This window comes from Alternaria incomplexa (assembly GCF_024043165.1).
Source record: "Alternaria incomplexa strain BMP 0042 chromosome Unknown scaffold_3, whole genome shotgun sequence".
Classification (NCBI taxonomy): Eukaryota; Fungi; Ascomycota; class Dothideomycetes; order Pleosporales; family Pleosporaceae; genus Alternaria; species Alternaria incomplexa.
The window spans coordinates 283040-302534 of NW_026249852.1; the positions used below are offsets into that span (position 1 = coordinate 283040).

The 19495-nt window shown below is 54.0% G+C and overlaps 5 protein-coding genes across 5 annotated transcripts; 3 read left to right on the forward strand and 2 right to left on the reverse strand.

Annotated features, from left to right (window-relative positions):
- Positions 1-320: 320 nt before the first annotated feature.
- On the reverse strand, positions 321-2252 carry MFS1_2 (MFS sugar transporter; the record flags this gene model as incomplete). Its single annotated transcript, XM_051432038.1, has 3 exons — positions 321-1398; positions 1457-1836; positions 1962-2252. 3 exons carry the CDS (start codon positions 2250-2252, stop codon positions 321-323), a joined length of 1749 nt encoding a protein of 582 aa, XP_051293460.1.
- Positions 2253-3934: 1682 nt separating this feature from the next.
- J4E90_002459 (putative NRPS-like protein biosynthetic cluster) lies at positions 3935-7175 on the reverse strand (the record flags this gene model as incomplete). Its single annotated transcript, XM_051432039.1, has 2 exons — positions 3935-5917; positions 5967-7175. 2 exons carry the CDS (start codon positions 7173-7175, stop codon positions 3935-3937), a joined length of 3192 nt encoding a protein of 1063 aa, XP_051293461.1.
- A 1998-nt stretch (positions 7176-9173) lies between these two features.
- Positions 9174-9846, forward strand: J4E90_002460 (uncharacterized protein; the record flags this gene model as incomplete). The annotated part of the gene is made up of 2 exons (XM_051432040.1): positions 9174-9398; positions 9448-9846. The coding sequence occupies 2 exons, from the start codon at positions 9174-9176 to the stop codon at positions 9844-9846; spliced, it is 624 nt and encodes a 207-aa protein (XP_051293462.1).
- A 960-nt stretch (positions 9847-10806) lies between these two features.
- J4E90_002461 (Glycerol-3-phosphate dehydrogenase [NAD(+)]) lies at positions 10807-12151 on the forward strand (the record flags this gene model as incomplete). The annotated part of the gene is made up of 2 exons (XM_051432041.1): positions 10807-10865; positions 10957-12151. The coding sequence occupies 2 exons, from the start codon at positions 10807-10809 to the stop codon at positions 12149-12151; spliced, it is 1254 nt and encodes a 417-aa protein (XP_051293463.1).
- Positions 12152-13265: 1114 nt separating this feature from the next.
- J4E90_002462 (uncharacterized protein) lies at positions 13266-18280 on the forward strand (the record flags this gene model as incomplete). The annotated part of the gene is made up of 5 exons (XM_051432042.1): positions 13266-13996; positions 14054-14288; positions 14346-15090; positions 15236-15502; positions 15570-18280. 5 exons carry the CDS (start codon positions 13266-13268, stop codon positions 18278-18280), a joined length of 4689 nt encoding a protein of 1562 aa, XP_051293464.1.
- Between the last annotated feature and the right edge of the window lie 1215 nt (positions 18281-19495).

The window sequence follows — 19495 nt, forward strand, 5'->3', positions numbered from 1 at the left end:
GTGTGGCTGGTGGCTGTGAAACGACCGGGCCAAGAGTTTAATACAATTATGTTGATCTATTCAATTACAGGTTTCTAAGAGCGAAGAGTCGTCATGCCTCTGCCAGCACATCAGGCCAAAAAGCAAAGTGCCGTGTCTATCACTTCTCCCATTCATCACTCGTCTATTACAATGTATATGCCAAAAGACAAACGCCGCGCTCGCTGCAAGATGCTGGTGCTAACATGCCGCTGGAAAAGGGTATCATACAAAACAGGCATCTAGACGCCCAAGAAGACATCACAACAGGTCGAAATAGAGTCCCCGGTCTTGGGACTAGTTCAAGCAGCAGCCATGGTGATCTGCTTGCCCTTCATCGACTTCCACTCTACGAACACCGCGCCGACAATCGACATGGCACCGCAAGCAACCGACACGTAGAATGTCTGGGTAAGAGTCAGATTGTAGGCCGTCAGTACGCCGCCGAGGTACTCGGGGTCGATGGCGTTCTTGAGCTCGGTTGCGCCAGTACGGAGGACGATGCTCGCATCGAGATCGGGCACGATGCTGGCGAGGTTCTTGATGAGCTGGTTGGTGAAGACGTTCTGGCCGACCGAGATGAAGAGAGCACCGCCGAGCGTCTGGGTGAACATCATGATCGCGGTACCAATGGGGATGTCGTCGGCCGGCAAGACTGTTTGAACAGCTACAAGGGTCTGCTGCATACCGAAACCGACACCAGCACCGAAGATGAACTGGTAGCCGATCCACTGCGGCGAGCCGCTGTTGACTTCCAGCGTTGACAAAAGTCCGGCACCAATTGCCATCAGGATGGACGAGGTGAGCATGAATGGAGTGTAGTAGCCCAGAGCTGTGACGGCACCACCGGCAAGCATCGAGATGATGACAAGTCCCAGAATGGCGGGGAGGTTCATGATACCGGATTTGGTTGCAGACGCGCCCTTGATCGCCTGGAACCAGATGGGAAGGTAGTAAACGATGAGGAAGAAGGACGCGCCCAACATGGCACCAAACCACGCGCTGCCCCAGACATTGCGGTTGAGGAACACACGAGGAGGGACGGTAGCATCCTCCTGCTTCCACCACTGAATAGTGATGAATCCACAGATGAGGACAAAGAAGATGACGAAGAGCGCGATGATACGTCCGCTGTTCCACTCGTACTTGCTACCACCCCACTGAAGCGCAAGCAACAAGCAGATGATAGCCGGCAAGAAACACGCGGTCCCGGGAAGATCGAACTTCTGAAGCTGCTGTTGCCATGTAGCCGTGATCTTCTTGCCACGACGCTTGACGTTGAGAAAGGGGATGATGAAGGCAGCGGTAACGGCACCAAAGGGAAGGTTGATGTAGAAGCACCATCGCCAAGTCAAATGGTCTGTGAAGGCTCCGCCCATGCTAAAGCAAACATTAGTCCATGTCGATCTTAGATCCAAACGTCTTCTCCACAACTTACAGTGGGCCAGCAACAGACGCAATACCATACATGCCTCCAATGAGTCCCATGTAAGTAGGGCGACTGCGCAGCGGTACGGTGACCGAGATGATCAAGATGGCTCCGGAGAAGATACCAGCTGCTCCGACACCAGCGACAGCGCGTCCGATGATGAGGGCAGTCGAGTTTGGCGCGACACCGCAGATAAGCGAGCCGAGTTCGAAGATGAAGAGCGCGATGAGGTATACCCATTTGATGGAGTAGTAGGTGTAGAACTTTCCGTAGATGAGTTGCGTCGCGCATGTAGTCAGTAGATACGACGATCCATACCAGCCTACATCGTTGAGCGCTTTGAACTGATCTGTAATGCGAGGAATAGCTGTTGCGATGATTGTGTTATCCTAAACAGAGGCGTTAGCGCGTACTCACGTGCAGATCTCTTGGGTTGGTTTGACAGGTGTAGCCGCTGTCGATCAATGGCGTACCAAAGCCGTGGAACCGGGGATTACAGAAGTAAGCAACTTACCAACGCCATGCAGAAGACACTTAGACAAAGTGCCACGGTAATCGCAGTGAGCCTCCATCTTGTGGGGTACTCAAAGTCGTCGTCGTCGTCTGATGTTGGTTCGGCTGTTGAGTTGGGTCGCGAAGTCTTCTCTTCAACGATGGGCTGGGCAGCATCCACAGCTACACCAGCAGCAGGAGCAACGGTTTCGACAGCACCCTTCTTCTCGTCGGTAATGGTAGCTTGGACGCTGGGCGCAGCGGTTTTCTCAGAATCCGTCATGCTGGACGGGCGGAGCTGGTTTGCGCTCATAGGCAAGCCACAGAGTGAGCGTGTCGTGTATATGCGATGGCAGAAGAGAGTGGTCGTAATGCAAGTCCGGCAGTCGCCAAGGAAGCAAACAACTATCGTCTAGCTCGTCGATGTGCGAGGAGTAAGTAAACACAAGCAGCGGAAGACTCGTTGGTAGATAGGCAGGCAAGAACCACCACGGGGGCGGAAAGCACAGCCTCTATATACTACCTGACTCTGCAGGCCCCAGAAAGGAGGTAAGTAACGAGAGCGGAGTTAGGGCTGAAGGATTCAAGGGAACCGACATTTTCCTTGCCAAATGGGAGGCAGACAATCTTTCGTCCCCGTTCCGTGCTGCGAAGGCGCTAGAATTAGCTGCCGGACAAAGCTTGGTACCAGTGGGTCTCGGGGGTCCATTCTCCCTCGCATACATCGTATCTGGCATCTGTGCACGGAGATGACTCTCTGCTTCCATCGCAGCATGCCACCACATTTCGTCCGCGTCAAACACCCTCACGGAGTCATCCGCCTTCTCACTGGCCGCCTGAAACCCCAACATCGCGCCCCCAGACGCCCATTCCTTCACACCGGTGACTCGATGACTTTGCGATTTGCACCTTTCACTGCATCGCAAGGGCCATCGGGAACCGAAGACCTGGATTCGAGTCTAGAAACATGGTCACGAAGCTTCGCGCCGTTGCAGCGATCTTGCGGCTTAGCTAGTGTCCGTTTGCATCAAGCTTTTATTTGGATGCCGGAGTCCGCGTGCGCCGACTTATTTTCGATGCAGTTCATGCGATGATGTTCTGACATGAACGAGCATATTTCTCACATGTGTTGCGATTATGGCGCAGTGTATCATTCCCTTTGTACGCGCTCACGCACCTCATCTCAGCCCCATCCCACATCGACTGCAAGCGCGCTCTACCTAGGTATCTGCACAGCGGTGACCGCTCTCAGCTTTCGTCCGCAACCCTCATTACCACACTTGCAACAGGATGCAGCTGCCTAGAATTCCGCCCACCCCTACCGGTTAAATTTCACCGTGGTGGATCTAGTCCAAAAAGTGCTAACCCGTCCCGTTCACCGCCAAGCTCGTGTGACTCGCATTCGAGAAAAGCTTGGCGACAGATCGGGGGTTCGGGGTGGAAGAGTTGGCGCTCCCTTGTCATTTACGAGAATGCGACGGGAGGAGATGACGCATCCTCACTGCAGGTTGTAGATTTGTGTCATGGTGGCTGGCTTGGTAGAGCGGTAGGACGATTTAGGCTATTGCTACTACGTTGTTTGTTTTTGCACACAAAGCGCACCTAGGTCTCGCGAGTGTATCCTCTTGAGGGTTCCTATTAGCTACGTATGATGTTGGCTTACCATATCCCACACGGTCATAGTATCTTGCTATCGGCCTTCATGTTCAGTCGTGTGTTACTATACACGACATCTGCATGCACTTTGAACGCGGCTAAGCACTTGATCGTTTGGCAGGCACGTCACACCACACATGTCATGCTGCAGGCGTAACGTTCGAGTAATATCGCACGGGGAAGCAGAGAACGGACCGATTGACGTGTTGAAGTCGCCATGTAATTCTCTAGCCTGGTCTATGTTGGATGCCTGATGGTGTTCTAAGCTTACTCCGCGGCGACGGCAGGTAATGTGAATCCTTTCAGGCCCAGCGTTCCTGATTTCGCCCGTGGACGATTCTACTTGACATTTTCCTGGATCCAGTTCCATATTCTCTCGACGTACTCCTTGTCCAGCGGCTCGACATTCCGCAGCGCCTGTACAGACTCGCTCGTCTTTGTCGTTGAGAACTGTGGTCGCGCGGTCTTCTCTGTCAGTTCGCGGCCGTAGGATTCCTTCCAAAGCCCTAACAGCTTCAGCGCGGAATGATCCGAGTCACCAGCCTGTTCTAGACGCTTTACCCATTCTTTGGGCGAAACTATTTCAAACTGATCTTCCTTCTGAAGCCACTGCAACATCTGAGACCAGCTTGGTTCGTGGTGCGGGTTCAATACATGGAACACTGGCATTTCCCCATGTTCCTTGCGAGGACCGGCAGCTTCAAGGAACGCTTTCGCCGCAACGTCGACTGGCAGCCAATCTAGAGGCTCATCACCGAGATCAGGTAAACACTTGATGAGTCTCGCGGTACTCAACATCATGGGCCATGCCTCCTTTGTGTTCCATACCCCTGATGTGGAATCCCCAGCGAGTTGTCCAACACGGACTACTGCTATACATCCGCGAAGATTCGTCCGATTATGCGCTTCAAGGCAGATGTGCTCTGCGACCCACTTCGAACGCGAATAACCCAATGGAGATGCTGATGAGGGCTCAGATGACACCACCTCGGGTAGCTGACCAGACGCGTCGAGGGTGCCGTTCATGATGGCTGCAGTAGAAGAACAGTACGTGAAACGCGGAGGTTGTGATCGCTGTGATTTGAGGGCAAGATCGAGCAGGTTTCGCACACCAGCGATGTTATCTTTCTCAAAACTGCGCAACTTCAGGCGGAAGTTGACAGTCCAGGCGACGTGGATGATCGAAGTCGCGTTCTCGGCGAGGTACTCGTATACGTCTTCACCCAGTCCCAGGCGTTCTTCGCTCAGCTGAGACGGTATGACTTTGATTTTACCGTTCGCGGCTCCTGTGGTCAACAAGCTAACCAGTCCACGCTGCTCCAATGCTTTACTGACACGTTCTCTTGCTGCATGCTCATCTGCTCCTCTGACAAGACAGTAAACAGCCTCAACATCCGATCTTTTCTGCAACAGGTCTAGAACGTGTGCTCCCAACGCGCCGGTCGCTCCCGTTAGTACCACCACTTCGTCAACTCCCCTCTTCGCAACGGAGCCATTGGTAGCGGTACGCAGTGTTGAAGCCGTGAACGAGCCATACTGCTTCACCAGGTCTAACATCAGCTTCTCTTCGTCCTCACCACCGGAGTCGCTCTGTCCATGCCTCTTCCGTAAGACATAGTCTGTCAATCGTCGCACGGTACCGCAGTCCTCAACGACGCTCATCGGGAGCTGACCTTCAAAATTGGGAATCAAGCGTCTCAAACGTGTCCTCAACTGCATGCATGCGATTGAGTCGACACCGTAGGAAAAGAGATCTATGTCTTTGTTCAGTTCCGCCGTCTGACCCGTCATACTCTGAATGAGGCCGATTAGATGCTGGGGCACGTCGTCGTCGCTTACTTCAAGTGACGAGTCGGAATCTTGTGAGCCATAGGCGCTGTTAATAGCGTCTTCAAACCGGGACTCTGCCGCTCTCCGGATAATGGTTCCTTTACTGCTCTTCTCGAGTGGCTGATCTTGGTGAGGTAGCGGAACGAGCATGTCAAACGATATCCTTGCATGGTCCTGGCTTTCGCTGTTCAGCTTCTCGACTTGTATTCTAATGGCGCCTAGGAGCTCTTGGTCTGACATGTTACTTGACTGTTTTGATCGCAGGAGAAGAGCACCTGGGAAGGGTCTGTTATTGCCAAATATCAGCACATCGTCGAGATAAGGAGAAGTCGCGATAGCGTCTTCCAGGGGCGCCGGATCGAATTTCTTTCCGGTTATCAGTGTGAGTTGCGAATCTGCTCGCGAATGGTACAACCATGCGTCCTTAATGGTCGGATGTGCTGCAAACAAGTCGGCAGTTGCAAAAGATCCGTCCGGTCGGTTTTGTTTGGCCTGTTCCAAGTCAGCCGGTCGTCTTGTCGTATAAGATCCTGCAAGGTACCATATGTGGCCATCCGGGCTTGATAATAAGCTCGGCTAGGTCCCCTTCGCGCTTCTCGAACTCTACCAATTTCGGTGGGTTGTAGTTCCGCAGATATTGCCAATCGTCGTCGGCGGCAAAATCGCGATATGAAGACAGAATGAAGCCACACTCTGCACTCCCAAATCGGGAGATGAGATTAACACGGCTCTTTACTAATCGGTCGCCCACTTCTGCTGGCAATGCAGCGCCTCCAACGCCCACAATATCCATGTCTTGGAGCAGCTGCAGACCCTTCTCGTCGGCCTCCATCATTTGAAGTACATAGGGTACGGATGAGAAGTATTTGACTTTGGGTAAACCTTCCGTCGCCGCGTACGTCTTGGCCACATCCAGGCATTCGCAGATGTTCCGTGCTGTGATTGGTACATCTTTGCCCGGGAAGAGCCAGATCATAGCATTGCTCGTCCAGCACCGGAAGAGATCCGCGATGCCGCCATGATAAAGGGGCGTTGTAGTGAAGGATGCTAGGGCAGGGATCTTGGGGAGATGCGGAAGCACGCCAATAGCCGCACGATGGGATTGCGGGATCGGTTTTGGCAGGCCTGACGAGGTTCCAGACGTGTGGTGTAAGTACGCAATGGATCCTTCATCTACGTGAAGAGGTTCGACGCTACTCTCTGGTGGGGTCTGGATCACATCGAGAACGTCTTCTGCACCGCTCAGTGGTAACAGCGTCACTTGTAGCCCCAGCGTACCTTGTTCCTTTGCCAGCGTCTCGGTCTGCTGGGCCCGTTCAGTATGGGCAACATCGTAGAAGAAGTCAGTAACCTCGCACGCTGTGCAGAGATGCAGGATGGCTGCTGGCTGGCATTGTGGTGCTATCAGAAGGACGGAGTACCCTAGTCTGATCAGACCCAGCCAAGTGAAGAGGAATTCCGGAGAGCTGTGGCACAACAAGGCTACAGTCGCTAGCTTGCGAGATGTGCCAAGGCAAGTTGTGAGGCGCGAGGCGAAGACGTTGGTGCCCTGGTCAACGTCTGCAAACGAGAGGACGCGGTAGTCCCATTCTCGCTGGTCGGGTCGTGGTATAGGAAAGCCAACAGCTGGGAGTAATGGATGATGCTGGGATTGCTGACTGAGGAACTCGCTAATGTTTCGGTATGACTTCGGATTGGTGTTCAGGGCTGCCGCTTGGCCGAGCGTGCAGACGAAGTAGTTGTTCTGCATTTTGGGGCGCATAACGAAATGCCCAGGTAAACAGGACTATCTGGTCCAATAGCCTGTGCGACTGGATTGTGAATGCGTCAGCTTCAAGTGGCGTGTGCAATGTTTGCGGCCACAGTGACAGCGACAATGCAAGCGCCATTAGTCGTGACATCATCTTGGCTGCAAAGGCAGTAGCGACCCTGCAGCTGCTCCTTGGGCAAGCTACTGCATGTACAACACACATGCGACTATATCTGATGGAAAGATGAGGCTGCACACAAACCCTCACGATGGCAGCAAGTGTTTGATTTCCTGTAAGCTCCGGGACGATAGGTCAGCTGTTGCGCGCACGAACCATGCGTTCAACCAGGTCATGCCCAACCGAATGCAGCCTTCCAAAGCGAGCCGCCGCTCGATCGCATCGTATGCAGTGAGTTCGGTCCCGCGAGGGGGTCATGATGGCAGACGGCGTCACGAGACGGCTAAAAGAGGCTCGAGAATGTTCTGCGTGCGACAACGGCTGGAGAGCGTCGCACACCCGCGTAATCCGCTTACGACAGGTGTTACCGTGTACTGGCAACGCCACAGTGACTATCGTGTTTCTGGGGTAGCGAATGCGGGCAATGTCGACGCCTCAATGCTCGACCCAGTGACTAGTGTCTATCGACGTGTCACGGATGTTGAGTCGATGCAATACTGTACGGCGAGTGTTCACTGCTGGAGACGTCCAGACGGCGTACCGTGCCTCCTATGTAGAATGCGGCACCATGTATGGCATGTCTGACAAGCTTGGAGCATTGGACGCATCCAGCGCCTCTCCACCCTCCGCCCAACGGGCTTATATCCGACGCGGCACAACCAAGACAATGTTTTGGGACAGAGGTGGGGAAAAGGTGCAGCTAGCAGCGCGGCGGTGTGTGGCAATGCGAATAGCTTCACGAGGAACATGGTGCGTCTTTTAAGGCAGATTTGGCAAGGGCCGTGATTGGTGGTGCCGACTGCCCACATGCATTGGGCCGGTGGATACGTCGTTCGTCTGTGCGGCCCGAGGAAGTGAGCATATGCGGGCCACCCAGCAAGGCAATACGCTAGGTAGTCGCAGCCGGAAGTCAGGATCCGGCATTCTCGAGCGACGGCAGCCGTGTTTGCTGTGGCTATGCCGCATGTTTCTGCTGCTCGAGAGCCGCCGGGCCTGCTGCGACATGCGATGGCATCTGAAACTGTGCGACGTCGAGGGTGCGGTGAGCATGGTGCAAGGCGCCCGTTGTTTTTGGGCGGCCGCTGGTGAGGAGTGGAGCTCGGCCCGCCAGACGATGCTTGACCGTCTCTGAGCAGCCCCGTGCGCGTCAGGCGATGGGGTTTGCACAGCGAAGGCGATGCACAGGCGCGTTGACCTGCGACCATGTTCCTTTGTCGTGAGCCAAGCAGGTCAACACATCGGCGCGGGGCGGTATGTCGCGCAGCCAACCACGGCGGGCCTGGCTGGGGGCTCTATCCGAGGCGTGACGGGTTTGGCGTCAGTCGTCGCCTGAAACACACACGGCGACGCTGACGATGGCCGCTCGCGAGGCTGCTGCTGCGTGCCCGGCGCGCGCAACAGCGTCCGGATGTTCGGCCTTGCCCCAACGGCGCTGCAAATGAGCAATTTGCTAGCGGGCGGCTTTCGCATCAGTCGCCCAGGTAGCTTTTGATCGCGTCTGAGCGTATCTCGAGGTGCAATTGCCCTAGCTGCTAGAGGCAAGCACGGCCGGCTAGCGCTGTTTGCCCAGCCCGTGCGCGGCAGCATATATTCCTGCCCTCCCCAGCAACACCCGCCTCTTCTATCCGTTCACCCAAACCAGCATTAAATCACGCTGTAAGTCCCACCTGTGCTGCGCCCGAAGCCCCCCTCCATATAGTGCGCCCATTGCCCCCTTCACTGCTCCTCCCAAGCCACAACCCGCGCCCGCTCCACCGCTGCCGATCTCCCGCTGACTCTGTACCGCACAGGCATTGATATTCTCTGCCCCATCCACAACAATGCTCTACTCTTCCATCATCGTCGCCGCCTCGGCTTTCGCCGGTCTCGCCTCTGCGCAAAACTCCACTGGCAGCTACAACACCCCCATCCCATGCTGCAGCGTCGACGCCGGCTCGGTGCCCCAGGACGACAAGCAGGCGTGGTGCAACGCCAACCAGAACACTTGCGTCGACGCCTGCGGTGGCCAGGCCTCAGTCGCCAGCCAGGGCAACAACTGCGATTCTGTTGGTATACCCACGGCCACGTGCAATCCTTCCGCTAACACATGCATAGCAAACGCTTGAGTTCGACTGCAAGTGCAGGAATGACACTGATATCAGCTCTGCGCTCGGGAACTACGAGCAGTCCGTCGACGGCCAGATGTGCCGTTACTGGTACGACCAGTGTGTCACCGCCAGCGGCTCCGACGCTGCTGCCCGGTTCGAGTGCGAGCAGGCCCGTGACGCCGAGTGTGGTACCTTGAAGTTCGACGCCGCCGCCACATCTTCGGGCGCCTCTTCCTCCGGCAGCCCCTCCGCCACCAACAGCGGCTCTTCTCCAGACAACACCGGCGATGCCGCCGCCAGCGGAGCCTCCTCTACCCCCACCGAGGGTGCTGCCGTCCGCAACGCCATGTACGGCGCACCTGTCCTTGCCGGTGGTCTTTTCGCCCTCTTCGGCTTTGCCTTGTAAGCTGGCAATACTCTAGATGGATTGCGGGCCGGTCCCAGTTGGACGGTAATGAGGATGGATTCGCGTCACGGATACTAGCATGGCGATACCACACATCGGGAGTTACGGCATAGCGTACCCAGCGCTTCGACGTTGGCGTCACATTGCTTGCACTTCTATCTATTTGTTCACAGCGGCTGAGGAGAGACGACGGGAGTTTAGGATACTTAATGCGATGTTATGAAAGGACACACGACTTGTAATACCCAATACAACCAATACTGCCATTGCGCTGTCTAGTTCTGTTCCAGTGATGCTTTCCCACGTGCACGCATCGCATCCACCAACATTTGCTGATGCGAAGGCTTGATGATTGTGTACATGTGGACGCGTCGCGTCTTCCCCGCATCTTCAACTGCCATGGTTTGCGCAAGGACGTGTAGTCTACCATGGTTGTCAGCTGTAGCGCTAGACCGTCGCCCTATTGGTCAATGCGTGGATCAGCCGGCTCGAAGCCCAAGAACGATAAGCGTTATGCAGTTGAACCCATGCCCACATGACGCACATCTCCGAAATCGTTCCTAGACCCAACATCAAGTAGTCTCTATCGTCGGAGCCGCTCTCTGCTCAGTACATCACGACGCCTCACCGCCAACAGCCCGCCTGTTGACTAAAGCCCAGCCTTCGGCATCGCCGTATCACAAGCTCACAGTCGGCTCTGGAGCCGAGGCCAGGCGCATACCAAGACAGCAGGTGAAAGCCGCACCCCGAGCAGACGACATTTCCCTACTGACTGCATCTAGACATCATAAATACACAATCGTGGCTGTCTCGAGACTCCTCTTGTTCGCGGCCCACTCTCCTACATACTACGTCACTCCCCATCATCACCTACGCCAAAATCTGCGCAAGCGAGTTGCCCAACCGATCCACGCTCCATACACTACGAATCTTCAGAGAAGACGGTATACCTCAACAAAAATGGCGACTCTCAGTGCTGGACGTAAGCACAAGGTGACGATAGTTGGCTCCGGCAACTGGTACGTGGTTGCATCAGCTCCGGTGCGAGGGGAGATGGCTCCCACACGCAAAACATGGACAGCCGCTGAGATCAAGAGCTAACGGCTACAGGGGTACCACCATGGCCAAGCTGGTCGCCGAGAACGTCAAGGAGCATCCGTCGCTATTCGAAGAGACCGTGCAGATGTGGGTGTTCGAGGAGGACTACACCTTCTCAAAAGACTCGCCTCACTACAGCGGCTCCGGCAAGCCCGAGAAGCTCTCGCAAATCATCAACAAAGTCCACGAGAACGTCAAATACCTCCCCAACATCAAGCTTCCTTCCAACGTCGTCGCCAACCCCGATCTCCCCGACTCTTGCAAGGACTCGACCATGCTCATCTTCGTCCTCCCACATCAGTTCATTGCACGTTCGAGCCAGCAGCTGGTCGGCAAGATTCTGCCATATGCGCGAGCGATCTGCTGTACAAAGGGTGTTGATGTCAGCGAGAAAGGCATTCGACTCATGTCCGAGACCATTGGCATGACGCTCAACATCTATTGCGGTGCCTTATCGGGAGCCAACATCGCTTCCGAGATTGCCCAAGAGAAGTACTCCGAGACGACAGTAGCGTACGACCCGCCACCAATGGACTCGCGCAACCCTACCCCCAGCGGCTCGCCGAGTGCCTCGCAGACTGATCTTACTGCTCATGTTGATCTCATCGACCCCAGTAAAAAGAAACCCAGTAAGCGTTCGGCGCATCTGACTGCTCTCCCCAACGAGTACCCCCCTCTATCGCACGAGAATGTTCGAAAGCTCTTCCATCGCCCTTACTTCCACGTACACATCGTTAACGATGTCGCTGGTGTCTCACTGGGTGGAGCGCTGAAGAACATCATTGCGCTGGCTGCAGGCTTCGTGGACGGCCTGGGCTGGGGAGACAACGCAAAAGCAGCGGTCATGCGTGTCGGTATCTTGGAGATGGTCAAGTTTGGCAAGGCTTTCTTCGGAGAGAGTGCTCGTACAAGCACCTTCACTGAAGAGAGTTGTGGTGTTGCCGATGTTGTGACCTCGTGCATGGGCGGTCGCAACTTCCGCTGCGCAAAGATGGCCATCGCCCGCGGCAAGACCATTTATGAGATCGAGCAGTCTGAGCTCAACGGTCAAAAGCTCCAGGGCACCAGTACTGCCTATGAGGTCAACGAGTTCTTGAAGGCCGAGGGTATGGAGGACGAGTTCCCACTCTTCACCGCTGTCTACAATATCTTGGAGGGTAACAACAAGCCCGAGGATATTCCTCAGCTCATTGAGAAGAAGCCATGACTAGAGGAACCCAGGCTTTAGACGTCCGACACATAGCGGTGGGCTCTTGATTCGATAGACTACATCCAGACTTGAAAGCGAATACCCCTTTAGGTAGAATAGACTCCCCTTGAAATCTCGTCGGATCGTGCATCCCGACGCCAATATACCCACGTACCGTGTGCAATCGCTGCATGGCCATGCAAATGAGCTTGTTGCGTTATTTCCCAGCACACCTGCGTTTATAAGCAAACCATCGTACAACACCCGCAGCACCAAAACAGGCAGATTCCGACAGTGGGGACGAGCGTCTGTGTACAAAGAATGATCGTTTCTGGATATTCGGATACTTCCAAACATGTAGAAACTTTATAAGCACTGCATATAGGCGATACGACATGTGCACCCGGCCGCGCTGTTAATGCAACCGACTGACGCATGTACCTCCGAACAGCATCGGACTTTAGAATTGCCTTGGCAGGATCGACGTTTAGTTTGGCGCTTGAGTCCGCGGAGCAGCATCCATGCCAACTACATCATGCCTAACATGGATCACTCCCAGCTACCGATCACTGACTTTGTGGAAGACCGCCTGACTGCAGCCTACACACGCGTCAGGAATGCGAGATGGTCCACCTTACACGAGTGAGCTGTGACTCGTGTTGTGGTAACGATATGCAGGGACACCCACTGAGTGGGTAAAGCGAATGAGATCGTATGCGGAAGGATTGATTGGTAATGCGAAAAAAAAGTTAGATCTTCACCCGTTTCAACCGCATCTAGGTTTGCTCATTGTGGGTGCGCTTCGCATCTTTAGCCCTGTCTAGCTTCTCGGCAAGGCACGTCAATCGTTAATCAAATCTCAAAGATGACGACATGGCCTTGCTTTAACTCCGATGCCTCCTGCCTGAGGGTTTGTCAACTTCCCGATTTTTTGGCCTGGTGTCCCCGTTATCTGTAGGACCCCATTGTTTCCCGTCTCTTCAACGGCGGAAGCTTAATATCCGCCGATTGAGCAATTCGTCTGCAAGTAAACCTCGCGACTGCTTCTCCTGCCGAGTCTCTTCACAGCACCTCCACATTCTGTTTTCCCTCTAGTACAGCTGTTTGATACCCAAAACGTTCCTCATTCACCATGTGGGGTTCCGCCATTCCACCAGTAGAACGAGACAATCGACGCAATCCATGGCATGAGGACGACTACCTTCGCGATGGGAGAGAAGAAGTAGTGACACCGGACCACCAGAGCGAGGAGGAGAGTCCAGATCGCGACCGCCTACGACGCGCGGGCACCTGGGGGGAGAAAGACGCAGGAAGACTTGATACACGGGCAGCAGCAGAGGACCTCGAGGTCCTACGAGGAGAGCTTGCGTCTCTTTCAAAGTCGCGTTCCCGCGGCGCGCAATCGCAACGATCGAACCCGCTTTCTAGGACCACAAGTCGACTCAGCAAACGCCAAAGCCAGGGCCAGGGTCATCGTCGAGGATCCATTACACGCGCAGAAGAGGGCACCGGCGATGCAGAAGATGACGAACCGGGAGACATTGTTGCTGCGGAAAAGGAAGACGACTTCGAGCTCGATGAGTTCATGCGGGAGGGACACTTCGAGAAGCGCAAGGACGGTCAATCGGCCAAGAAAGTCGGCGTCATCTACAAGAATCTCACCGTTAAGGGTGTAGGGTCGACTGCTTCCTTCGCGAGGACGCTACCCGACGCGATTCTAGGCACCTTTGGGCCTGATCTTTACCGTATCGTCTCCGGTTTTATCCCGGCGCTGAAGTTAGGGAGACATAAGCAGATGCGGACGCTTATCAACGACTTTTCGGGTGTGGTCAAGGACGGCGAAATGATGCTCGTCCTGGGACGGTGAGCAACAAGTCCGTATGAAATGTATACGTGACAACTACTGACATAGTTTACTAGGCCCGGATCCGGATGTTCCACCTTCCTCAAGGCTATATCGAACAATCGCGAGTCGTACGCTGCCGTGGAGGGAGATGTATCCTACGGAGGTATTCCAGCCGGCAAGCAGAAGAAGCAATTCCGAGGAGAAGTCAACTACAACCCCGAGGACGACTCGCACATGGCCGATCTCAACGTCTGGCAAACACTCAAGTTTGCCCTCACCAACAAGACGAAGAAGAACGAGAAGCACGAGGTCAGTCTCCCGCGCGAAAAGTCCACGCCAAAAACCTACTAACATGATGAACTACAGATCCCCATCATCCTTGAGGCACTCCTAAAGGTCTTTGGTATATCCCACACCAAATACACCAAAGTAGGGGATGAATACGTCCGTGGCGTTAGTGGAGGCGAACGCAAGCGCGTCTCCATCGCCGAGACTCTCGCCACGAAGAGCACGGTCAACTGCTGGGACAACAGCACCCGCGGCCTTGACGCCAGTACCGCGCTCGACTACGCCAAATCACTTCGTATCATGACTGATATCAGCAACCGGACGACGCTAGTGACGCTTTACCAAGCTGGTGAACAGATCTACGAGGTCATGGACAAGGTCATGGTTATTGATGCTGGACGCTGCATCTACCAGGGGCCGGCGGGCGAGGCGAAGCAGTACTTTCAGGACCTGGGGTTCAAGTGCCCGGAACGCCAGACGACGGCTGACTTTTTGACGGCGGTTACTGATCCTACTGAACGTCAGTTTCGTGAAGGTTTTGAAGACAAAGCACCGAAGACGTCGGAGGAGCTTGAGAAAGCTTTCAGGGAGAGTGAGGCTTACAAGAAGGTTTTGAGAGAGATCTCTGAATACGAAACTGAGCTAGAGAACAGCGGCTATGTAGACGCCAAGGAGTTCGAGGGTGCCGTACGGGAAAGTAAGAGTAAGACGGTCCGCAAGAAGAGTCCATACACGGTCTCTTTCATCCGCCAAGTATTGGCTTGCACTCAACGCGAGTTCTGGCTTACATGGGGTGACCAGACTACGCTGTATACCAAATTCTGTAAGTTGCGCCAACGCGATGAGGGAGCCTGGAGGTATTTGTCACCTTTTCAGATTTCAAACGTCTTTTGAAACTGGTGCAAGGACCTCCTTGCTTACTCGTCGCTTTTACCATCTCGCGATAATCTACTAACGTCTTGGTCAAGTCATCATCATCTCCAACGGTCTCATTGTCGGTTCCCTATTCTACGGTCAAGCTCTCGACACCTCTGGTGCTTTCTCACGAGGCGGCTCTGGTTTCTTCTCCATTCTCTTCCTCGGGTGGCTCCAGCTTTCGGAGCTGATGAAGGCGGTCTCTGGTCGCAATGTTGTGAAGAGACATGAGGACTATGCCTTCTATCGCCCTAGTGCTGTGGCCATTGCGCGTGTGGTGCAAGACTTCCCGCTGCTACTGGCACAGGTCATTCCGTTCTGTAAGTCATTTCTTCCCGAAGCCCATATGGGATGCATGCGCCTGAAGATGTTTGCTAACAATTTCAGCCATCATCATGTACTTCATGACCGGTCTGGACGTGGACGTGTCCAAGTTCTTCATCTACTTCCTGTTCATCTACATCACGACCTTTTGTGTTACAAGTCTCTACCGAATGTTCGCTGCTCTCTCGCCTACCATCGATGACGCCGTTCGGTTTGCCGGTATCGCACTCAACCTCCTGATTATCTACACGGGTTACGTCATCCCGAAGCCACAGCTTCTCACGGACTATATCTGGTTTGGATGGATATACTGGATCAACCCGGTTGCGTACTCTTTCGAATCGGTGCTCGCAAACGAATTTTCCGATCGTATCATGGAGTGCGCTCCCAGCCAACTGGTACCACAAGGACCAGGTGTCGATCCCGCCTATCAGGGTTGTAGTCTGACTGGTGCACCACCGAATTCGAGGACCGTGCCCGGCTCAGACTACCTCCAGGTGTCCTTCAACTACTCGAGGTCGAACCTCTGGCGCAACTTCGGTGTCGTCATAGCCTTCACGGTGCTATATCTTTTGGTAACGGTGATCGCAACCGAAACGGTGTCCTTCGCGCAGTCAGGTGGCGGTGCACTGGTCTTCGCCAAGAACAAGCGAGCCAAGCAAGCTGTTAAGGAAGAGGCTCCTCTTGACGAGGAAAAGGTGGTCGCTGGCGAGTCTACCGCGAGCTCAGACACCGCTGCTCATCAAGAGGAGGAGGCGCTGGACTCGATCTCGAGCAGCGAAAGCGTCTTTACCTGGAAGGATGTCGAATACACTGTCCCATATCAGGGAGGTGAGCGCAAGCTTCTGAATAAGGTCAACGGATACGCAAAGCCTGGTGTTATGATCGCCCTTGTCGGTGCCTCTGGTGCCGGTAAGTCCACCTTACTCAACACACTATCGCAACGACAATCTACCGGTGTTGTCTCGGGTGAGTTCCTGGTGGATGGCAAGGATCTCGGCAAGGCTTTCCAACGAGGAACTGGGTTCTGCGAGCAGATGGATCTCCATGACGGTACTGCTACAATCCGCGAAGCTCTCGAGTTCTCCGCCATCCTGCGCCAGGATAAGAAGACGCCTAGGAAGGAGAAGCTTGATTACGTCAACAAAATCATCGACCTGCTCGAACTGCAAGACATTCAGGATGCACTTGTTTCCAGCCTGGGTGTTGAGCAAAAGAAGCGCCTCACGATCGGTGTCGAACTCGCTGCAAAGCCTTCGCTGCTACTGTTCCTTGACGAGCCGACGAGTGGTCTCGACAGCAACTCGGCGTACTCCATCGTTCAGTTCCTCAAGAAGCTCGCTCAGGCAGGCCAGGCTATTGTCTGCACCATTCACCAGCCCAGCAGTGTCTTGATTCAGCAATTCGACATGATTCTGGCCCTCAATCCCGGTGGCAACACGTTCTACTTCGGTCCCGTAGGCGAGAACGGAACCGACGTCATCAAGTACTTTGGAGACCGTGGCGTACAGTGTCCGCCTAGTAAAAACGTGGCAGAGTTCATTCTGGAGACTGCAGCGAAACCTGTCAAGCGCAAAGACGGCAGTAAAATCAACTGGAATGAAGAATGGCTCAATTCCGACAACAACAAGCAGATGCTCCAGGAAATCGATCGCATCAAGGCCGACCGCAGCAAGACCGTCTCCAACCAGAACCAAGAAGGGGCAGAAGAGGAATCCGAGTTCGCGGCCAGTGTCTGGGAGCAGACCACCATGCTTACCAAGCGCACCTTCATCCAGTACTGGCGTGATCCGTCGTACCTCTACGGCAAGCTCTTCGTCGCAGTGATCATCGGTATATTCAACGGCTTCACGTTCTGGCAACTCGGCAACTCCATCGGCGACCTGCAAAACCGCATGTTCACCGCGTTCCTCATCATTCTCATCCCCCCCACCATCGTCAACGCCGTCGTACCCAAATTCTACCAAAACATGGCACTATGGCAAGCTCGCGAACTTCCATCTCGCATTTACGGCTGGGTCGCTTTCACCACTGCGCAGGTGGTGGCTGAGGTTCCCATTGCCATTGTGTCGAGTGTGTTGTATTGGATTCTGTGGTACTTCCCTACTGGACTACCCACTGACAGCTCAACGTCGGGATACGTCTTCTTGATGACGATGCTGTTCTTCCTGTTCATTTCCAGCTGGGGTCAGTGGATCTGTGCGTTTGCGCCGAGCTTTACGGTCATTTCGAACGTTCTGCCTTTCTTCTTCGTCATGTTTGGTCTGTTCAATGGTGTTGTACGGCCGTACGACATGATGCCCGTCTTCTGGAAGTATTGGATGTTCTGGATAAACCCTTCAACGTACTGGATTGGCGGTGTTCTCGCTGCTACTTTGAACGGTATACCGGTTGAATGTCAGGAGAGCGAGACCGCCATCTTTGACGCACCACCAGGCCAGACCTGTTCCTCCTATGCCGGCGCTTTTGCTTCAGCTTCTCCAGGATACCTCCTCAATCCCGACGCCACGACTGGTTGCCAATACTGCCCATACTCCGTGGGTAACGACTACCTTGCTACTATCCACATCAAAGCAAGCGACAAATGGCGCAACTTCGGTATCTTCCTTGCCTTTTGCATTAGCAATTGGGCGCTTGTTTACTTCTTCGTTTGGAGCATCAGAATCAAGGGGTGGAGCTTTGGTTTCGGGGCTGTCTTTGGAGGCCTGGGCAAGGGTGTTAGTAAGATCAAGGGCATGCTAAGTGGGAAGAAAAAGACTGAAGAGAAGGCCTAATAAGTACCGTAATTCGTGTGAGAGCGGGGAAGAGAGAGATGTCAGAAGCCTATCTAGAATATAATGTTCACGTTTTGGCAAAGTTACATCTCAAGTCATCTTATGAAGAAGCCTCTTTAATCGCCAGTATTGCGTCGGTTTGTGCATGCCATCTCATAGATGTATGCATCTAACAAAGCCGCAAAACCCAAGTCAACATGTCCTATGATACTGAGCGCAACGCATGCAACTGCAGGTTCGTTAACCAGCAGGCTATCATACAGCAGATGAATGCAGTGGACCACTAGGCCCACCTTTACGAATGCCAAACCGTACTTGCTTTCTGCTTCTATGTTTTCGGGAACAGTATCCAGGAACTTGTATCCACTTAACCCAAAAGCACCACACTCAACCATCATCCTTGCAATATTGGTGGAGAGTTCAGCAGGATCATTGCCGTTCACCCGATTGCTGCTGTCAAAGGCTCCGCGGCTTCCAGTCGGAGTGGAAGACGTTTACTTCTAACGACTTAAGCCGCAGGACGGCAATGTTGACAGTGGCAATCAGATTCTCATGTTCATGTTGCTAGAACGCGGTCGCAGACATCAACGGCGCACCCTTTCCTTCGGAGATATCGATCCCGATGAGGAATGTTATTGTCACTTGAGGCTCCAACGGCGTATGGAGATGGCGTGCATTTGGTGCACAGGTTCGGTGCTGCGGGCGGTCCGGCACGGTACCCATGCGGCTAAGAAGCTAGAGGACAGCTAAATCGTCATTAAGGATGCGAAGGATGTAAAGGACGCGAACTTGTTCACATCGCATACACACTAAAGGCGACTATAACGGGTGTCCCGTTCCGACTTGGCAGGGCGTAACTTACTATATATCTTGGCGTTTGGCCTTACACATTCACTCGTCTTTGCACCGAATCAACATCCAGAAGCAACCATCGACGTCCGCTATTACACGAACCAAACGCTTTTAGCCAGCACCTAGGCGACATGTGGCAAATGGTATGGGCATCGTGAAGGGCTACCTAGGTATTGAGAACGGAAGCGAACACCACGAAGGATTTCCCAATAGAATCTGCAGGTTAGCGCATCATAGGCATGATAATGGACGGAAATCAGAAGAAGGCCATGCTACGAGAATATGTATTTAAAGCCTTCAAGTCTCTCAGATTTCTTCTCAGCATCCTCACCAGCATTGCCTTCACTCAAGGCAAGCACTATC